The sequence below is a fragment of the Condylura cristata genome, unplaced genomic scaffold (genome assembly GCF_000260355.1).
Source record: "Condylura cristata isolate star-nosed mole 26May11 unplaced genomic scaffold, ConCri1.0 scaffold00017, whole genome shotgun sequence".
Classification (NCBI taxonomy): Eukaryota; Metazoa; Chordata; class Mammalia; order Eulipotyphla; family Talpidae; genus Condylura; species Condylura cristata.
The window spans coordinates 16373897-16395893 of NW_004567118.1; the positions used below are offsets into that span (position 1 = coordinate 16373897).

The window sequence follows — 21997 nt, forward strand, 5'->3', positions numbered from 1 at the left end:
CAGCAGGTTAAAGCACAGCACAAGAAGCTAAAGCCACTTCAGGATGCGTTTGATCCTCGCCCGGGAGGTGACCACATGGCGTGGCAGACCTCTCTTGTTTCACCCACTGCTCCCCTCAGCAGTGTTCTTCAGTTCTGCCTGTTCTGGTCCCCACTCTGTCCCTGGTGAATCCTCTCACCCTCCACATCTCTGGCCTGTACCCCAGTTCTGTATGAATAAATAAATAAATCTTAAACAAACAAAAAAAGAAATAGGCACTAAAGAGGCTGAATCAAATGTATACATTGTAGGTGAATTGCAAGGGAGTCTTGACTCCTTTTTCATCAGATTGACTCTCTTCCTATTCTTCCTCTCCCTCTTTCCCCTCTTCCCCACCCCCAGTTCTCTGACCAAGAACAGGGCTTACTTTGTGCAATGGCCATGACACCGGAGAGAGGGGTCATGATGAGGTTTTGAGATTGCTGGGGATTATGGTGGGACAGGCTGTGGATATTCGTCAAGGTGCTGACAGGGGGCAGACCTCCTCCTGAGACTGAGATCTGCTGGAGAGAAAACAGGCACAGCATGAGTGAAACAGAAACTGTAAAGTGCAGTGTCCAAAATGAAATGACTTAGCAATTCCTTGGCATGGCCAAGTCACTTATTCATTCACTCACTCATTGAACAGCAATTATTAAGTGCCTACTGTATGGGACAGGCACTGGTCTAGGGACTGAGGATAAAACAGTAAGTGACACAGACGGTGACCCCTGCCTTCATGGTGCTAGTGCTGGTTGACTGTCATTGGCTTACAAGCCCATATGTGTATTAACCAGGTGTACCCTCTACTCTGCTTTATTGGTGCGGTGCTAAAGACATAGGCCTGTTCAAAACAGTAACATAAGAAGTACTCTGGGTTTCCCTATGGGAACAGATTAGGGACCAGGCCCGTGTGCAGGAACGTGCTTACTGACTCCAGGCTCTACTAAGCACTGCTAATACGTTAACTCATGAGCTTTGCTATATTCCAGGAGGTAGATACTCTGCCACTCCCATTTTGCTGATGAGAGAAGCATTGCCTGAAGTCCCACAAGTAGTAAATGGTACCTTTGGTATTCAGATCCAATTTTGTCTAACTCTGGAACTCAAGTTCTTTTTAATGGGGGACTTTCCCCAATTCCTGAAATTGTTCAGAAGAGTTGGGAAGCATCAGCCGTGATTGGACTCTTCTCCTTTTTCCATTTCTCCACTATCATTAAAATTTCTTTTTTGTCAAGAAGTGGATGCTGTAATAATGAAGTTATAAGCAAAGTCTTGGGCTTTGTTTGACCATATTTTAATGATAGATGAATAAGAGAAAGCTACCAAGTTTTATGTATTTACTTTTTTTATGGTTCCTTTGAATCCTGTTATTGAGGACTGAACCCTTTTATTTATTCCGAATAGTTCTCTTCCTTGTTGATTTTCTCCATTTTCCCAAGTGCATATGGCATGTAATGCTAGATGGGCTCCTTCTGCTATCACTAATATGTCTACATACCATATGGTTTTGGTCAGAAATTTCTGGTTAGCATTAAATAAAAACAGCTGAAATAGATGTGCTTGCTTGGATTTCTCTGTTATCAGAAAAACATCCAATGTTTCCCCACAGATAGAAGGGAGTTACCAGTTTTCACATACCCATTTCTTTCATGATAGTTGACTATAACTTAATTTTTTTTTTAATTATTAAGGACTGCTCCCTTCACTACAAGCGAATCCAGATATTGTTGGTGGCATCAGGAACACACTGAGAGCTGCTTTAGGGGTAGGACAAGTACAGAGATGCCTGAGCTCCCCAGTTTTCCTCCTCTCTGTCATGACCAAGAGTACCTCTGATTGCTGGTCTCACACCAGCTTCCTTCCTACCCTTCTGGCCAACCGCCTAGCTTACAAGGTTAATTTAAAAAAGAAAGAAAAAAAACCACACAGGGTTGTTTGTGTTTTTGAAATGAGCATCAAGAAATGACTTAGGGATCATGTGACCAAGAAGGAATTCTGACCACATCAAACAAGAGAGAACCAGCCTGTTTGCTGGACTTGTTTTTCAAAATGTCAGAGTCATAAAAAAAAAGTCAGTAATCTGCCTTTGCACTGAGTCCCTTGGGTGATGTAGTCCTTTGGAGTAAGTCAGTGAAGTGACAGTAATCTCTGCCATCTCAGTGTTTGGTTTTGAAGGGGAATAAGAAACAATGGGATGCCAATAGAAAACAATACCAGTAGGTATGCCTTAGCATATGTAAATGACTTTCACTGGTTGTCCTCAGTAGATAAGGACACAAACAGGCAAGGAGTCATTATTGTCTTCATGGCACAGATGAAGAAACTGGCCTCAGGAGAGCTGAGGAACTAGCTCTACGTCACCTGACCAGTACGAGAAGAGGCAGAATTAAGCACTGTTTTTCTGGATGTTAAATCCCATCCACTCATGCTGTTTAGGTAATTCCGGCCAAGTTCCTTTCCACTCTAAAATGCAACCATTATCATCTCTGTCTCGAGAAATGATAGAGCAGGGAGTTGTCAAGGATGTCAGCCAAGAGCCTCACATAATAAACTGGAGAGCCTACATGATGGCAATTCTGTCGCTTGCCGTTCTTCCACCAAAGTAATTTATGTGCCTCAGTTGTTAGATCATATTGCTGTGCTACCATGAAGACATCCAGTGTGTGCTTAAAAAAAAAAAAAAAGAAAGAAAGAAAGAAAGAAAAAGAAAAACAAGGTCCAACACATACAAACCTAAACCTGAGCAGCTCTTTGCCCATGTGTGACATTTGGGCAGAGGGTGGGGCAGAGGGACTGCGACAGAAAAGTCAAGTGAATCAGCTTTACTTCCAAACCAGGGGAGATTTCAAATGCATGACCTACTGAAAGTCAGCACGCAAATATTGTCATTCCGTGCAGGGCTTCACCAAAGACCAGCAGAGCTGTCGGTGACCACCTCACGAACCCTACGACACAGCCGTCACTATCCTCCACTTTATATCAAGGAAACTGAAGTTAAACAATGTCCATCTTATTACTGATAAATAATGGAGCCAGTGTTTGGACACATTGGTTCCCTTGCCTGCATTATTTTTAGCCATACTCTACTCTCACCTTGGTAGAACAAGACTTGCGATGGACTTGTTATATATTAACAGAAAACAGACTCTTGAATTTGGGCATCCAGTGTTAGTGACATAACATACGAGCCAGGGTGCTGGAGACTGGTGAAAACCTGGTCCCTGCAAACAAGCGTCCAGGTGTTTGCTTACGCTGAGGTGTACTGTCTTGGTCAATTATCAATCCAGTGATCCAATGCCCACTAGGGCACTGCCGAGCAGAACAGGAAGGAAAAGCAAAAGTGTGTCTGCAGGCAGCCTTTGAGCAGCCTGGGTGACGGTGATTTGCCTCTTAGGAAGAAGGTCAGGGGCTTCAAGGGAAGCCCTGAGGACCTTCAGGCAACAGGAACAGAGGCTAGGAAGGTTTCATTCACCTTGAGAAGTCACGGTGTCTGCCACAAGGCCCCCTTCTACAGGAAGCCAGGCCAATTCTTTTCCCTATCTCGTCTGGGTCTCAAAATGCCTTTGGAGACTTGTCTGTGTCACTCACGAAGTAGCTAAGACAAATAATTGTGCAGGAAGAAGTTTAAGGGGTGAGAAGAGGGCAAGAGGACTGCTGAACAACTCCCACAGGAGTGCTGTCCATTGTAGTTTCTAGTAACCACTACCAGGAGAGCAGCTCCAGTCCCAGCACTCGAGGTGGCTGGGCCAGCTTTCCCCTCGGAAACCACACTTTGTTTTTCCTCCAGGGAGTTGGGGATTCAATCACCTGTGACTCGCCATTCCTACACAACACCACATGTCAAGGTCTAAACTGGATCTGCTCCCTGTCTCCTGCCCCCACTGGGCCCCTACCTGCCCTCGGGTCAGACACCTTGAGGGACCGTGTGCAGCTCCACCTTGAACATGGAAACCCAGAGCCTGCAGCTCCTCCCTCTCCAGCAACAAAGCATGACCCAAAGAATAAAGTTTTCCATTCCCAACCCTCCCTAGTGTTGTAATGCTTGTGCTCTGTCATAAGCACGCTCTGGAGGATTAGAACCTTGAACTTCAAATTCAAATAGTCTACTCCTCACCAGTGTGCTAACCTTACATCTGGCTGTGGGCTGTGGTCATGGATAGGGAACTTCACTTAAAGAGAACAACACTGGCATAAACCTAACAGCCACCTAGTGTCACTTACTGAATATTGTTCTAGTCCTGTGCTGTGTTATTTCCTGAGCTGCCACATCTGTTCCCTCAACAACCCTCTGGTTATTACCACTGTTTTATAGACAAGAGAGACCTAGAGTAGTTCAGGAACCTGCCCAAGGCTACAGAGCTATTAAGTGCTAAAACTGGGATTTGAATCCTGGTCATTGCAACTTCAAAGTCGGTGTTCGTAGGTGTGGCCTTGCCCTACCTCCATTTTGTGCTGTGATTGACCCTGGCATGCCAGCCAGTGTCTTTCAAGACCCCAAGTCAAGAAGTTTCTCCCCACCACATGCTACCCACTAAATCCTTGCTAGAACCAAGGAGGTGGTAAAGAATAAGAGGGGGCTTGTTTCAAAGTGAGGAGCTCCCTGGGTTAAAAAAAACTGGCTTTGGAGGCCATGGGATGGGGGAATAAACATTTTATCAACGCAAATGTCATTGGCAGCCCCAAAACAAATAGTGTCCCACCCGCTTGCTCCTTTATGAGGCATTCAATCAATAAAATGAGAGCAGCGCTCTGTCAGATTTATTGGCTGGGTTCAAACTGAACACCTCTTCCACCCGCCAAGGGCTGGGTCACCAGCTCTCCCCTCTAACTCTGGACAGCCCCCATTTTCCCCTGTGGGGTTACAATGGTTCATTGTTTGAGGCAGGCCTTGTGAGAAGTTGTGTTTGTTTTGCCTCTTATCTTATCAGCTCTAGAGCTACAATGGCCCAGGTGTACTCACCATTTTACCATCAGGTGAGAGGAGATTGTGGCCCGGGTCCAGGCTGGCTGGAGAGACTTGCTGTAAAACCGACTGGCTGGTCACCATGGCGCTGTTGCCGTGGTGACTGATTGTTGAGGAGGAAGTGACTTCACTGTTACCCTGCTGGTTGTAGCGCACTCCTGCAAAACAAGGCAGACCCAGCCGTGAACATTAATGTTACCAGGGACCAGGAACACTGACTCAGCTCCCCTGTTTTTAAGGCTGACGGACAAGAAGACCAAGTTGCCTTCCCCTCCTGGCTACCCATGAGGAGAATCGGCTGCCTTTCCTAGGGTGGTGGTGGCATGGCTTCTACTTGAATTCTGGAATGGAAACTCCACGGGGACAAGACGTTCTGATCTGTTTTGTTTTGTTCACTGCGTCCCCCGTGCCTTGGCCTTTGAGAGCCACTCAACACATATTTTTGTCAATGAACAGAGCTGACTGATTGTTGCTTCAGTATCATCTTTTCAGGATTTAGGGTCTTCTCTTCCTGACTGGAATATTTCTTCTATTGTAAAAATGCCTTCTAGAAATGTTTCCCTGGCATCTCTTGGCTTTTAAGAGTTGATCCATTTTATAAAGAGGTCTTGTTAAAACATAGTGAAATGCATCTGTCTCCTTGTACCACCATCTTGGCTGAGCCAAAAGGCCAGTGAGGACATAGCCAGAAAGGACAGAGATGGGGCTGAAGCTGGGGAGCTTTGACTCTAGAATTTACATTCCTTGGATGGGGTCGCCTTTGGCTTCCAGGGCACAGGGAGGGCCTGTCTGCTGAGAGGGAGGTGGGGCGGACAGCACACAGGTAGGTCGTGGATGCTCAGTAAAGAAATCACTACAGCTTAGCCTGCAAGGGAGCGGAGAACCAAGCGCTTCAGCCCCACGGCTCTGACCCTCCTTTTTGCTTAAGAACCAAAATGGAGGTGTCTGTCAGAAGAGAGTAAGTGTTGGGCAGAGACCAGGTACCTGCAGGAAGCTCAAGGGAGACAAAGAATCTGAGTCCAGTTTGCGGAGGCCAAGTCCTGCCTGGTGTGCTCATGGGCTAGTCTAGGGCAAGGCTGGGGGTAGCTGGCACGTCTCACACTAATATCAAAGCTTTTCTAGAAAGACAGTGTTCTTGGCTTTTGCTTTGGAACTGACAAAAAGATTTGGGGGACCTTACTGCTACTGGATGGGAAGGAGAACAAACGCCTTCGACATAGGATCCCAGGAAGATGGGGGCCAACTATACAGTCCCTTCTCCTTTTGCCAGCTCCCCAAGATGACCATAACTCTACAATGGATTTGTTTCCCCCTGCCCTGCCTCTGCCTCAACCAGAGTCCCACCTTCCCGGAAGGCTGCCAGGCCCCCCAGGGGCCAGGGGGGCAGCCATCACCAGCAGCCTCCAACCCACCGAGACCAGGCTTGCTGAGAGGAGACACAGGCCAGTATTCCTTGGATTCTTTGAAGGACGTTACTCAAAGCTGAGATGACCTAGAGCTTAAGAGGACTGTGGAAAAAACAAACAAACGCTAAAGCAGGGTTTTACCCTTTAAGAGCAACTTGTCTGAAGTGGCTGGAGGCGTGCGCTCTGCGCGTCTTCTGTTGGCTGTTTTCTCCATCCTTTGATTCAAGGGGCTGGCTGCTAGTGGGGCTGGTGTTGGCAGAGGGACAGCACGGGAATTCGGTGGACTCTGGTCTGGGGAACCTGATTTTTGGTGTGGGGAGGAGAAGCAGCCACGAAGTAACAAGAAGGAAAGGTTTTCACACCTCCAAACCGGCACCCCCTGGCTAGTCCTGCCTATTTTGCACCCACCTGCAGCCCACTACCTCTCCTGTTTACCACTCTCAACTTCATCCCATTTGGCTAAATTAGGTGTTTTCTTTTTCCACTTAAGTTCGCCACTGGGGTCACAGCAGGATCTTTCTAACAGCCGTGCAGAGTTTTATAGAGGAGAAAGAGATCCGAACTTAGTGAGCTCCAAAGAGAGTGAACGGAGCGTTGAATCCAGTGGACAGAGGCAAATTCCAAGTCAGTTAAAGGAAGTTTCTCACAAAGAGGGGGCAATTGGGAGGTATGGGCTCTAGAGCTAGACAAAACCAGATCGAAATCCTAGCTTGGCTTTTAAGGGATGTGTGACCTTGGGAAGATGCCATTCTCGCTGTGTCTTGGTTCCTTCTTAAAAAAACAAAGAGAATGCTTCCTTCACAGAGCTATTTTGGGATGTGAGGTAACATCTATGAAGCTTATAGCATAATGCCAAGTACATGGCAGCTACGGAGAGGAGGGACCCGATATAGGGATGTACCCCAAGATCTGTTCTAAGATTCAAATTCTAGGTAATTGGGGGCAGATTGTAAGTACTGAATGGAATTAACTTTCTGTGGAAAATAATCTCCAGACTCCTACTTTGGCAGAACCAGTGACTTTGCTCTGGATGCAACGAGGGAGGGGCCGGCTCTTACTCTTTCCTTTAGGAGGATCTGGACTTCACCCTGTGTTCCTCCTGCTTTCTCTGACTCTCTGATCAGCTATTTACCTCCCCAAGATGCTCTGCTCCTGAGAGAGTGGTGATAATGCTGGGAGTCAGGTATGTTTTCACCTCCCAGCCTGTCCCCATCATCGATTTGTCTCAAGTCAAACAGACTCTGGTTTTAGCCTATTTAATTTGGCTGCAGGAAGAGGGCCAGCCCTCTGGTGATCAAATATGGGTCATGGGGAGACCTCCCCCCTCCCTACAGGCCACCTAATTATTTATTTTAAAATAATTAACCAAGGATATCCTTAGGAAACAAAAGCCTTCTTTACATGGATGTCTGGCATGAGAGAACCAAGAGTCATTTGTTAGGCTACACACAGTGTCGCCCAAGGCTGCCATGGATTTCCAACCTTGTTTTTCCATGAGCAAAATGTCATTATATGAGACACAGAACTTGGAACTGCTCTTTTTAAAAATAGCTGGACCTAGAACCCTTGCACACTCCTAAAAATCCTTTGACTAACAGGGGTACCATGGCATGGCTCCTGGGAACTAGAGGATCCCTGTTCTGATCTTAGCCCTGCTATTCACCTACTGGGTGAGTTCCAGCTTCCTCTTCTCTAAGCCAGAGACTGCCTGCCATGGAGAGGGGTGCAGAGTGTGGTGGGAGCTAAGATGAGGCCACTCATCGACCCCAGATTCACCTGTAGCCTTTCCTGTTGATGTTCCTCTCACCAGGAACTTGGCAATTGCTCTGGACGCTGTGGCTGCAATCAGCCAGCTGCCTTACAGGGGGATGTGGAGGTGAAGGGTGTATCACAAGATACCTGCTGGCAATATGCCGGAAATAGGAGTTCTTGATAGAGGAAGGTGAGGCCGGGTGCTTGTGTATTTCACAAACTCAGAAGAGCGCTTGAAATGAGAGCGAAAGTAGAGGAGGCTCTGGAGCAGGCGACCTGGGTTTAAATCCTGGTCTACCAGGACTAGCGATGTGACCGTGGGGAAGTTACTTAACCTCCCTGAGCCTCAGTTTCTTTGTTACTAACAATATCCACCCTTAGGTCATTAAAAACGACCTGAATGAGCTAATAGTCAGTGTGAAAAGACCCACATATATATGCTTGACGAGTGACAGTTGATCAAGATATATCAGTTTTTGCGACTTTGGGATTCTTTGTCTAAAAGACATTTTCAAGAAAGCTGAATTCACTAAACCTTATGAAGACCTATCATATGCCAGGCATGGGGCCAGGAAGCTAGGTTAAGAATTAGAATGGCATCTTCTCTTCACCTATGCAAGCTTTGAAAATGAATGTACAACAAGGGCTCTGATTTAACAGTGGTTCGACATACCAGGTTAATAGCCACAGAAGAAATGACAGGTCCTATGGAAGACATGACAATGCCAGAAGGTGGCCATGCACTTCCCCTCCCTTCCTAGCCTAAGTCATCAATTGGCCACATCCCCACCACGACCCTATGAACCCCAGTGAGAGTGTCTAGCAGTGAGGAGCATCCCAGCTGGGATCTAAAAACATCCCCCAGGTCCTGGTGAGGCAGTTATATATGTTTACCTGTTTCCAGACCACAGCATCATGGATGTTGGGCAATTTCCCAGTTCCCGAAAGCGAATGGACAGAGGCAAATTATTTGGTTTCTACCTAATATGATGGGTCCAAAGTATCAAAATGAGAATGCAGTGTGTGGCTTGCGGAAGCCAGCATCTCTACGCTCTGCCTTCCAGGATCACCATCATCTCGAGGTACCTTTCCTACTGCAGCTTGGGATTCTTTCTAAAACAAGATCACACGTGTCACTGCCTTGCCTGGAAATCTACGGTGGCCCCTCCCTACCTTCTGGTAGCAAACCCTGACCCCTAACGCTGGCAGGGACATCGGGCCTTTGTGAACCCAGCCTGCCTCATGTGGAGACTCTCATCACTCCTACTCAGCACTCATGGTCCTCACACCTCACCCTGCCATCTCCTGCCTCTTTGCCTTTGCTTATATGGTTCCAAACTCTGCCTGGAATGCTCTTCCATGTCACAACTTTTCAGGGGGTTGGATGTCACCACTTCTGTGAAGCTCTCCTTGATTTACCCTGGTAGCTACATGCTCCACCTTTTGTAATGTACACACAGTAGAGGTCATTCCTTGTGCAACAGTCTTGACGAAACTTCATGAGAGGTTCCTGGGAACTGTGACTTTAAGTAACATGAAATATAATAAAACCAGTTGACTGCAGGCTAGTTGATAGAAACAAGTTAAGTTCTGACAGCACAGTTTCAGTCACAAACCGTCACCAAGCTTTTTAATTGAGACCGCCAACATTTCTGAGGCTCACCAATCCTTCAGATGCATCCATTCACTCACTGTTCTGTGTCAGGGCCAATGGCGGCCTCTCCAGGCAGCTCAGGGCACCAGGTGGGCATTTACCCTTGACAGGATGTCCTCCTAAAGTGGAGTGCCACCTGTGCAGACACCCTAGGGAACCTAGGGGCCCATCTTTGGGGAAAACTGGAGTCCCCAGAAAAAACCCACACAAAATTGGGAGAATATGCAACTCCACAAAGACAGCAGTGCTGGCAGAATTGATTTTTCTTTTCTCATCAATGTGATACAGATGACATTGAGTGAAATGATGTTTCTTGAGAATCTGCCATACCATCGTGCTTGGTGACAGGTTTATTTCTGCCCGTCTTCAAGACAGGGATGATTTTTACCTAATTGTTTCACCCTCAGAGCCTCACAGAGTGCCTGGAACTGTGAATATTTACAGAATGAAGTGAGGAGCTCTCTGCCGGTTTGAGTGTCTATGCTCCAGGACAAGGGGAGGTCATTTTGGGCAGAAGGAGAAAATACAGTTGATTCTATAGTAATATTTATGCTGACAATAGAAGTCTGTCCTAATTTTATGGACATATTGGGAAATAATTTGAGTGTAATATGAATTTCACATTTCAGAAACATGACATGAACTCATAAATCTGCACCCAGATGAATGGAGTCACCTAGCAATACACTAAAACACACACATGCATACATGTGCAATACACACTCACACACACACACACACACACAGCTTCATGCACCCTCCAGCTACCTCAGATTGTTGTACGTACTGTAAACCACATTTGTCCACATCTGGACTTACAACTTTCCTTCCTTTTTCAGATAACCACCCATCCACTACTTCATAGTAACTCACAAGCTGTAACTCTTTTGTTGTCCAAATCTATAGTCAAACTTCAGGACTTTTTCAAGGTAAAGTAATATATTTACTGTTGTACAGTATTTATGTATTTCCTAAGTATTTAACAGATGTAAAGCTTTGCTGTATATACTATTAGGTTCTTATCTTTCAGAAATGTGCTATTGATGAAACTACAGCCTTCAGAGGCCTAGGTATATAACCCAGCTCTCAAAGAACGTCAAGACACAGGTAAGACCCCAATTCTACAATTCCAGAGATCAATAGGGGACCAGCACCTGGAGACTTCCCACCAATACTCTGTCTGTATTGACTCTGACAATTCTGGTCGTACTTTTGAGCCTCGACGTTCTTGTCTATAAAATGGGCACATCAATCTCCTTTGCTTAGAAGCCAGAATGATGAAGGTTGGAGAAGCACAGAGCTTTCCTGGGTAAGAAAATGCTAGAGAAACAGATGAGCAACATCTGCCTCGAAAGTGTGCCCAGAATCACTGTTAGTAAGGACAGAAGAGGGAGTAGGAGCCTCTTGGGCAAGCTTGCCTCCCCCACGGTCTTTGACACTGTAGCCTGGGGGCTCCTTTCCCAGGGGGCTGTGAGCTGCTCCCAGAATCTGCTGGGATGCCTTTCACCCTTGACATTTCAAAGCCAATCTCCCATCCCTGATAATGCAGGAATGTTCCTCTGGCTGGTGGACTTCTGCCAGCCTTAGTGAGTGTCCCAGCCACCAACAGAGTAAACATTACTCAACCGGCCAGAGCTGTCACACACATTCTTCCCCTGTGTTCCTAACCTCACACAGAGCGCGGCCCAACCCTGTTGGGTCTGGAAACTGGGAGTTTAAACTCAAACAGGAGGGAGTGTGCGAAGGAGAAAGCTCTTCCAAACGGAACCCACCATGCCCATCAATTACGGGTTGACAGAGCTGCCTTTTCGGTGACGCTAACACGCAGGGCTGGGAGGAATCAGGCCAGTCTTGAGGTGCTTGTACTCTCTTCAAAACTCATTCCCCCTCCCCCAAAGACATGGCACTTTCTTAAGAAGCAGGGACATACATGGTTCTGCCTGGTGAGTCTGAGACATTCGTCTGGGATAAAAGAGCACGAATGATTTCCCCCACCTTGAAACTGGGATGTGCAGCAAGGAGAGCCATGAAATAGTGAGCACGGTTGCTCCGAGTCCTCACTGAGACTGCAGGAATACTGCTACTCCTTATTAATACTTCCTCCCATTCGGAGATAAAAATTCATGTTTGCAAAGAGTTTTGATGAAAAACCTGAAAGGCTGGGAGGCAAAAGCTGAAAGCAATTTAAACACGGAGCTGCTTTCAGTTCCAGCTTTTCTACCTAAACTGGCTTAGGTGGGAGCTCAGTTCGCAAGAGGAGAAACACAGACAGATCTGCGGGGACGGTAAACATTCTTGAACTCAAGGAGTAGAAGTGGAGTGATACTTAAGGGAAGCCCACAAACTGGTTTTCTTAAAAAATCAAAGCAAATGTAACCAAGAAGAGGGAAAACATCTTCTATCAAAAGCATCGTGGCTGAGAACAGAAGCTAGTGTGCACAGTGTACCTGAGAAAGCCGCGCACGCTGGGAGGCAGAAGGGCTACAGAAACCCCACGGTCCTCCTGCCAGGCCCTCTGCAGCCACCAGGCCGGGTCCTCACCAGAGACCCAGGGCAGCAGGCAAACATGCGTGGTCTGGTCTGGAGGCACCAGCCCGTGGCTGCTGCAGCAGCTGAACGAAATCAGGCTGGGACTAGAGAATGTGAGTCCTCACACGTGTGAGTATTTTTCCACCATTTGCTTCTCTTTCACAGACACACATTTGACAGAGCAGAAAGCTGAGGTTCCAAGAGGAGATGATTTTCATGACCTCTTGCTAAGGGTCTCCCAGCAGGTCAGTGGTATTTCCAAAGTGACCTTTTTCCCTGTTTCCTATCAGCTCCAGGTGCACTCCAGATAGGCTCATTGGGACCCACTATTTTGAGTGACTCTGCTCTCTTGCTGATTTCCTGGTTGCATCCTCCCCAAGAAAATAAGTCCAATGAGGACAGGGCCATATCTGTTTTCAGCATCTTGCAGAGAGCTAGCCCATGCTAAGTGCCAAGGGTTATTGAACAACGCGATGATGAATGAGCTATCCTTCATCTCTCCAGAGGGCTCTATCCCCCCTTCACCTTAGTCTGCTGAGTGGTGAAACAACAGTGGTGCGCATTTATCCACTAAGTCATCTGGTTTCTTGGAAGTAAGATGATTAGGAGGAAGAAGCGGGAGTAAGAGAGGAGAGAGAAGAGATTAAAATATAACTAAATGGGCCCTCCCTGGTGGCACAGCGGGTTAAAGCGCAACACTAAGAAGCCAAAGCCACTTCCGCATGAGTTCAATCCCCAGAAGTGACCCACATGGCGCGGCAGACCTCTCCTGACACGCCCGCTGCTCCCCTCAGCAGTGTACTTCGTCGAGCTGCCTGTTCTGCTCCCCACTCTGTCTCTGGTGAATCCTCTCACCGCCCCTGCACCTCTGGCTTGTACCCCAGTTCTGCATGCATAAATAAGCAAATCTAAAAAAAGTAAAATATAACTAAATGAAGAGACTACTGACATATGTAGGCGCTTTCACGTTTGAAAGCAAGAGGGGAGTGAGGAGGATGCAGTGGGGACTTCCTCTTCGCACCTGAGACCTTGGCAGCATGGAATTTAGAGCAAAGTGGCCAGTGGCTTGCCTGTGGGCAGCCTGCCTAGCTCCTGCTTCCACAGCCTTTGTATAATCGCCATTTCCTAGCGCGCTTTAAGGAGGGGAGGGGGTGGGGGCTCCTATTAGTACAGGCTATTTCTAAAGGTTTGGTGTTATTTGGTGGGAACACCAAATACAGACTTCAACAGTTTGGGGTACAATGGGTTGATTTGGGAGTGAGGAGGAACCATGACTAGGACTGGGACTTACTGTGGCAACATGAGTAACTTATATACCTTTTTTCTCCAAAGGAAACTGGGGGAAACTAAGAAGGGTTAATGGTGGCCATCGTTAGGTCTGAAGGCTGTGGAGACAGACAGCACCCCGCTGCAGTCTGGCTCCTGGGGTCTCTTTTTGAGAGGCTGACTTTGCGGGGAGGGTGATAGGGCTGTAACAAAGGCCTCTGGGCTTGGCAGACGCAGAGAATGATGATGCTCCTAGTGGGCCTGGGCAGTGGGAAGGCTATAAAGTCATCAGCAGACGGAGTCACTGGGTGTCCACACAAAAGTAAGGTCCTATAAACAGACATCTGTATTGTGACTGAAGGGCTAATAAAATTGCCTTGGAAAAGAAAGGTTTTTCACTGTGTCCTATTCATAAGCAGGACCCTACCGGGGAGTTCTACCACGGGAGAAGGCCCTTTGAGGCCTGGCAAGTGTCAGAACTGCCTCATAATAGGAGTTCCCCCAGCCAGACCTCAGCCCCTTCATCGCCCTATGCAGGCAGCTCATTATCATCATCACCATCATCACCATCAGCATGACAGGCAGCTGCTGATCCCCAAGGGCTCCAGGATGCTGGGCCCAGGCAGCGGCAGGTGTCACACACTGGGAACCTGGAGGGTGCGGATGACTGACTTCCCCTGACAGGAGCCCTGGCCAAGTGCTCAGGGAGCATTCCCTGGAGAAGTGGTGGCTGCCTGGAGCTGGTCTATCATAAATCTAACCCCTTTTCTAGAGCTCAGTTTGCTCCATAACAATTAAGGAAGAGTGGGCCCTCCCTGAAGGCCTAGGGGTTAAGATTTAGCGCTATCACTAGCCTACAGCCTGAGTTCGATCCCCAGACAGGGAACCTACCCACATATGGCGCAGCAAATCTCTGTCTCACCCACTGCTCCCCTCAGCAGTGTATTTCAGCTGATCCATCTGCTCTACTCCCCACTCTATCTCTGGTGAATCTTCTCACTCTTGCAACTTTGGCAGTTCTTTACAAGTAAATAAATAAAGAGAAATTAAGGAAGAGTAACTAAGCTAGTAGATTGAACCAAACTATATAACAGAATGTTAGGGAAAAGGAGTAATACACGCGCTCTGAAAACTTCCTGCTAATATTTCATGTTGAGGTTGTGGGTGTGTGTGTATACATGTGCACACAAGTATACTTTAGTTAAGCAATATTAGTGGAGCTGAATGACATTTTTTTTTTTCTAGAAAAGGGAAACATGCCATATGTTATAAAGTTAATTCCATGTGAGGTTTAACTCTAGCTGAGTAACAGGGGATTCACAGAGGGAGCTCTTGGGCCAGAGGCCCTTTACAGTAGATGATATCTTCACCTACAACTATCTGGAGAATTTACCTTGTGCTGGGACCAGGGCCATGGACTGAAGACACAGAGGGGAAGAAGACAGCTTGAGTTCATATATCAGTACAAATTATAGTTTTGCCGTTGAGAAAACATACTTAGTGAGCAAAACGTTTAACAGACTCTGGGGACTGTATTCCTTGTGGTGAGAATAAAACTTCCTTGATCTGTTTCTTTTTCTTTGACAGCTAGTGAGGCAACCCCGTCTCTTGGCTGTAGGGTTCTCAAGAAGGAAGAAAGGCTCATTTCAGTTTCCTTCCATAAAAGGGAAGAGAGCACATATTTTGTGCCCACTGTGGAAGTCAATGTTACAGAAATGGGAGACGCTGTGCAGAGGCGGTCCATCCTGGCAGAGCAAGAGCTCACTGGGCTTCTCTGCCAGCCCCGTCCAACAGGTGCCCATCAGCAAGAAGCACCCTACGTGGGCAGGGCAGGAGGCTTGGGCAGGCAGCTGCCATTCAAAGGCCCTCACAAGTTAACCTCCAGCAGTTATAGGTATCTTCTTTATACCCATTATAAATCTGTTTATTGTGACTGGTCCCACCCAATCTGCTGATGTTGTAAAGCCCTAACAGTCCCTAATAAAGGTGGAGGGCTTCTAACAGCACACAGCCCCTGAGACGAAGTGAAGGAGAGAGGGAGTGAGAGAACACAGAAGGAAATGAGGCAGGATGAGCCCAGCAAAGAAGTATCACACACTGCATGCAGCACAGTCCCTGGCCCTACAACTTCACCACATATAGTCTCCATACCTGTCTGACCTGGAAGGTCCATTTACCAGATTCCCTGAGAAGTTTTGATGCACCCAAGGTTACCCTGGCTCAACAGCGGGTCAGGTTTCCTAATCCTGGTCCTGGACTCTTCACTCCAGTGGTCTCCCTCTGCTCACTCAGCAAGGGCCGACAGGACCATCACGGCCTCTCCAGAACCTCCTCCATCTAGCCTGGTGGTGCCCAGCCCTGACCGTATAGCCAAGTCTTTCAGGGAATTATTGAAACCTCCATTCCTGGCTTCTTCTCCCACCCCGTCCTCCCCCATCCCCCAAGTGGGGATTGATCTTTTTAAGAAACTCTTCAGTCACCTTTTAAAAGCCCAGGGAAGAGTTTTGAGAACTAAGGATCCTGCCAGTTACTTGGGTTTCAGTATTTCTGAAATCTCAGATGATGGGCAGGGTTCATGAAAGGGAAACTCTTCCTGGGTGAAAATGCAAAACCGCACCCTGGTCAAGAACCCAGGGAGATCCACTCCTCTCTCTCAATGCCCAGAGTTCCCTGAGTCACCTAATAACACCTTCCCTGTAGGCACTGTGCTTGGCACTGGGTGTGTTTTATCAGACTTAAGCATCACAGCCACCTGAGAGAATCAGTTTTATGACCCCTATTTTAAAGATGAAGAAACTGAGGCTCAAAGAGGCTAAGAAACTTGTTTGAGGCCACACAGCCAGTGAGATAAACACAGCTCAAGTTCAAGCCTGTTTTGGGTAGTACATCTCCCTTCCCCAGACACACCCCTCTGAGTGTGGTCCTGACCAGGGACCTACCTGTCTCCAGCTTGCCTGGGGGGTTGGGGCTGGACAGCGGTGTAGACTTCCCTTGGGAAACTCAATCAATGCTAAAGGTCATCTGCAGGAATCCCCCAATTTGGGAAGAATGAGCAGAGAACAGGTTCCAAGAAACTGGGGCTCTTTTAATTTACTGAAAACATTAGAATGCCTCAGTGGCTGGACACACACAGATGTGTCTTTCTGGGGGCTTCTTAAGCGGCTCAGATATGGCCTCCCCAGGAAAGCTCCATACCACCCCGCAAGTAGTCAGGCTATGTGGCTAGTACCCCACAAACAGGGTACTCAGGCTTCCTTCAATTAAAGGCGAAAAGTGTCCTGTTAGGTATAGGAAATTCAGGGTCATCTTATGAACCTGACCTCCTGCCCTCACATGGCCAGGCGTTCCCATACCCCCACCTCAATCGTGCTTCCTAGCTTTCTCTCAATTTAGTGTATTTGTGCTAAAAGCCTTAAGGCCCTGGATATCGTGCTGGAAGGCCTATGGCTGTCACACAGTAGTGTCTTGGAAGAAAGCAATGGCCTTGTACCCGGTGTACTGGGAGAAACCAGCCTGAGAATACTACAAACACTCCTAGAAGCATCTAGTTGGAAACACTCAAATTATTTAGAAAATTTAGGATTGAAGAAACTTCCAAGGATACAGGAAAAGAGAAAAGCTAAAAAATGATGGAGGGATGGCAACCCCACTTAGTGGGGATGGCCCCCACTTAGGACAACCTGCTACACACACAGCGCTTTCTCTGATGCGAGCCTTTCAGCGCCTGCAGGAGTGGGGTGCCCCCATTTCATGCCTTGAGAATCAGGCTAAGAAATACCAGGGTCTAGCCCAGGGGCACACGGCTAGTAAGTGGCGAAGTGGGGCCGACATTCAGGTGACCTCCATGATCCACAGCTTTGCTGCTGCACCACAGGGTTTATAAGAGCAATTCTCTAGGGCATCTTCAGCTATGTTGAAAGACGAGATGGTGATGGTGGAGCAAAGGCAGGTTGGGAGACAAAGAAACACTAGTTGCTCATTGAGTGACTCTTTCTGGACCCTCATTCTCACTAGCACCTGGAAACTTGCTAAAAATGCAAACTCAGTCCTTGTCAGAATCTGCATTTTAATATATCCCCAGGTGATTAGCAAGCACATTACCATATGGGAACCTATCTGAGAGCCAGTTCTCCTACTTTGCTGCCCTTTAGGAGCAGTTAAAAAAATATTATAGCCTAGATTCCTCCCTCTTCCCTCCCACCCTTTGCAATTCTGAGATGTGTGGTGCTGCCTGGACTTTTACAGTTCCTCAGCTGAATCTAAAGTGAGCCAGGAGTTAAGAGCAGGGGTCTCAAATGACCAGAGCGAGGGGCACACAGACCACCTATAAGCTCAGAATGGTTGTTACATTTTAGCCATCTTAAAAAAAATCAAAACAGGAATATTTTGTGATATGTGAAAGTTAAATACAGTTCAAACTTTAGTCTCCATAAGTGAAGTTTTAATGGAAGACAGCCACGTTCATTTATTTACCGATGGCTCATGACTGCTTTTGCTCCACAAAGTTGAACAGTTGTCACCCAGACCTACAGTTTGGAAAGGCTAAAATATGGCCATGATTCATTACAGAAAAAGGGTGCCGATCCCTATGCTAAAGTTCTAATGAACAGTTAGGGGTAACCACTTCACTCGATTTATTTTTGGGTTGCATTTCATACGTGTATGCATATATTTATCTGTGTGTGTGTCAACATCTGTAGATATCGATCTATGTGTCTTCAAAGACCCTTACACAGATCTTGCCTCTCTCTGCACCTTTGGTACTTAATTTTCTCCAAGCTCCAGTGAGTTCCCATCAAACTGTGTTCAGTAACTAGCTTGCCAAGGACACTTCTTCCTAACTTGCTGGTCAGGTTATAAGGTTGTAGGCAACTTCCTTCCTGCTCAGAACCAACTGGAGGCAACAAAGTCCTTGAATCCTCTAAGGGTCCTTCAGGGGGGCTAGGCCCAGCCGCAGAGCTGCCTGCAGTGATAGGCCTTCCGTATCTCCCGGCCCCTTTGCACAGGGCTCAGCGCCCAGCCAGCCCAGCAGCCAGGTGCTTTGTATGCAGACTACGCTGGCCCACTATCAGGGGGTGGCTACCAGCAGAATGCTTTGAAGATGGGCCTCTTAATCTCATTAATATCCTGATTGTCTTCCCCAATCTGGTGGCAGCCGATGGGGTGGTGCCCACAAGATAAAATGACCTTCAAATTCAATAGATAGAATGACAGTCAGATAAAGGAGCCACGAGCCCACCTCTGCTGAACCCCACGCCAGTGCGGCAGTGTTTCCTGAGAGCGCCCGTTCAAGGCACGATTGCTCCTGTCCTGAACTGAAATGATCTGCTACTTGGAGACAATGGCACTCACTTACTATGGGGACCTTTGCCTCCACGATGAATATTTTTACAACTGCCCTCATAAACCCTCTCCCCTTGTCTGCTGCAGGGTGGGGGGGGCGGAGCCCCAGAGAGAACTGAGGTGCTTGCACTGTCTCAGAAGGCCCATTAAGCTGTTAAGGCATTTAGTGCCCAGACAGTGCAGACGCAAGGGCAGTTCAAATCCCCACCCAGATGGGATGGGGTCGTGAAAGAGGGGCTTTGATTTGTTCCCTGGGCAGGCAGCGAATCCACCTTGGTCAGGGGCAACAGTTGTGGGGGAGAGTAAACCAGTGGGCCCCCCACCCTTGCTCCATTGCCTTGGCAGGGACTCCCAAAGCTGCTCTGTCTCTCAGAAGGGAACGTAACAGGAAACGAAGAGGATATGGGGAGGGTATGTGTGCAAATGCCTGAAGTGTGTGTGTGTGTGTGTGTAAATGCCTGAAGTGTGTGAGTGTGTGTGTGTGTGTGTGTGAATGCCTGAAATGTGTGAGTGTGTGTGAATGCCTGAAGTGGTAGCATCTGTATAAAGCTGTGAGACAGAGACTGAGTATGACACCTCAGAAGCTCTCTGCTGCTCACAAACTACATGTACTTGGGCAAATCACTTACAATCAAAACATCTCACTTTTCTTGACTGTAAAATGGGTGTAAGAGCACAGCTGGCGTCTCCCCCACAAGGCTGTTGTGTGAAAGAAGATGCTGCCTGTAGGTGTTCAGCCCAGGACCCATTCCCTAGGAAGTGCTCCAGGGACACCAGCTCTTGGGGTTATTCACCACCCTGCCCTTTCCGTGGGTCCTACAGACGTGGGCAGCGGGCAAACAAGGTCCACACAGACACCCCGGCCCACAGTCTAGTTTGTCCATGTGAGATCCAGGGTTGGATTGCTGCAGAGGACGCACTGTGAGGTAGGGAGGGGGTGACGGAGAGGCGGGAGGCAGGGTTCCCTGTTTTCAAACTCTGATGGGACCTCAAGGTAATCAAGCCCAGTGGGCTGGGAGAGGCGGCGGGCTTCAAAGGGAGCGAGGAGCCGGCCGCCACAGAAGCACAGGCTGCTTCTGAGGTCAAGAGGCTGTGGTCCAGGACATCGAGAGGTTGCTGTGGGAGGGCCTCTCTCCTCTGTGCATCACTTTCTCCCAGGAGCGGAATCCCTACTTCCTTCTCAGCCTGCCATGCAAGTGTGAGGACAAGAGCGTGGCGTGAGTGAAGGTGCTGACGATCACCTGCCCCTCCCTGGCTGTCATCACAAAGCACCAGGTTGAGTCTGCTGCAGACTGGAGCAAAGGGTACAGTGAGCAAGGCCACCTCACGCCACATGTTCCAGGGCCTGGGCCAAGGCTAGCCTGGCTTCCATCCCTTGCCAACTTCCTCCTCCTCCTTGAGCTGATCGATAGGAGGGCTGTCGCTAACCTGTCTGCTTCCTTACCATAGCCCCGCTCTCTGACCTTTTGGGGGCCTTTCTCTTGATGCTGCTTCAGAATGGAGGCAGAGACCATTGCTTCGGGCCTGCTCAATGGCCTCAAGAAGGGCTGTCACAGGGCCTATAACTAGGGACAGCTCCTGCTGGCGAGAGCTGGAATGGGGTGTGGGGGTGCAGATAAAGGCCTTCCAGGCTGAAGATAAATGGCTGCCTGCAGCCTGCTACAGTAACTTCAAGCCCGCAGAAGAGCAAACAAAGGGTGCCCCTGTGACACTCACTGGAAAGATGAAGGCCTGTCAGCGGCAGCCAGGCTGGTTCAAAGCCCCAGCTTAATTGTCAATTAAGCATGCATAAGGGAGACAAAGCCATGACAACCCGGGGCTGCATGCTGGTGTGTGATTGTAAAGCCGAGGGGCCACGCTGGAAACAGCTGATTCTGCTGACAGTGTGTTTGTAGGGCACCTTGTAACCAATCAGCCGCTGACAGAGGCAGAGTGCTCCTCCTGCCACTCCTATTGTGCCGGACATTCCAGCACCAGGGTCACACTGTGGTCATCTTGGGCAAGCGGGCCGCAACTCCCTGAGTCCGGCCGGGAGGGAAGGGGTGATTCGAGAAGGGATGCGCTCCTCTCCCGGAAGCTGGTTTGAGAGAGAAAGATGTGCATCTGCATCGAAAGCACAGCCAGCCCCGTCCAGCCTGGCTTGGGGGCTGATGTTTGGAGAGGCCAGGAGAATAGTGGATGGGGGTGGGCACTGGGCCCTGTCTCCCCAGCTCAGCCTCAGAGGTTCCTTCTGCTGACTCTGCAGGCTGCTTTCTTCTCCCATCACAGAGCTCTTTTTCTATTCTGCATGCAGTTACCTTTTGGGCTTGATTAGAGACCAGGCTGGTTGCGAGGACCGCAGGGAAATGCACCGTGAGCCCTGCAGACCAAAGCCTTCCCACCACCTCGGTTCCAGCTGCTGTATCTGTCTAGCCCTGCCATGACTCAGGTGTCTGCTCCCAGCATCCTGCAGCTACCAGCCCATGGCTGCCCAGCTTCCAGCCCAGGGCTGAGACACATCTCACTGCTTCTTAAGAATCAGGCCCCAGCGTGCGAAATGTAAAAGGAAACAGGTTTCTGCTGCCCTTTATTTTTTTCACGGCCACTTGTGGAGCCCTCTGCAAGAGTAATGATGATAATTACGCTTATTGGGAAAGACAGTGTTTACACATTTTCCTAGTAAACCCTCGCATGTGCCCTGCGCGGTAGGTACTATTTCTCCACTTCACAGACAGGAAACTCAGGTTCGGAGCATGTAGTGATTGACCACATGGCTAGTTGTGGGAAATTAGCCTGGTTGGTTAGAACCACAGGGCAAAGGTCAGTCCAGAGAAGCCAGTCCCTAGGCATGGGCAAGATCAATTTTGATGAACTCTGAGTGAAAATTAAGGGAGAGGGGACAGGCAGCCACTGAATATGCAGAGTTGCATATTATTGCTCTATAAACAGCAGCCCCTCTAGAAAGATAACACAAAGCTCCCCCTTTCTCCCAGTAAACTTGATCCCCAGCTGGTTCTGGGGTCTCCAGAGAAGTGTGATGTGAAGACAGGGTAAGCTCCTCTCCAGGACGAGGGATGGAGGGTA

General features: G+C 48.4%; 1 protein-coding gene across 3 annotated transcripts in view; it reads right to left on the reverse strand.

Annotated features, from left to right (window-relative positions):
- HNF1B (HNF1 homeobox B) overlaps positions 1-21997 on the reverse strand; it is a 51164-nt gene that overhangs the window by 15700 nt on the left and 13467 nt on the right. For all 3 annotated transcript variants that reach the window (XM_004684469.2, XM_004684468.2, XM_004684467.2), the window contains exons 5-6: positions 4982-5142; positions 407-539 (exon numbers count right to left, since the gene is read on the reverse strand). In XM_004684469.2, coding sequence (XP_004684526.1) covers positions 407-539; positions 4982-5142 — 294 coding nt within the window. The remainder of the gene's footprint in view (positions 1-406; positions 540-4981; positions 5143-21997) is intronic.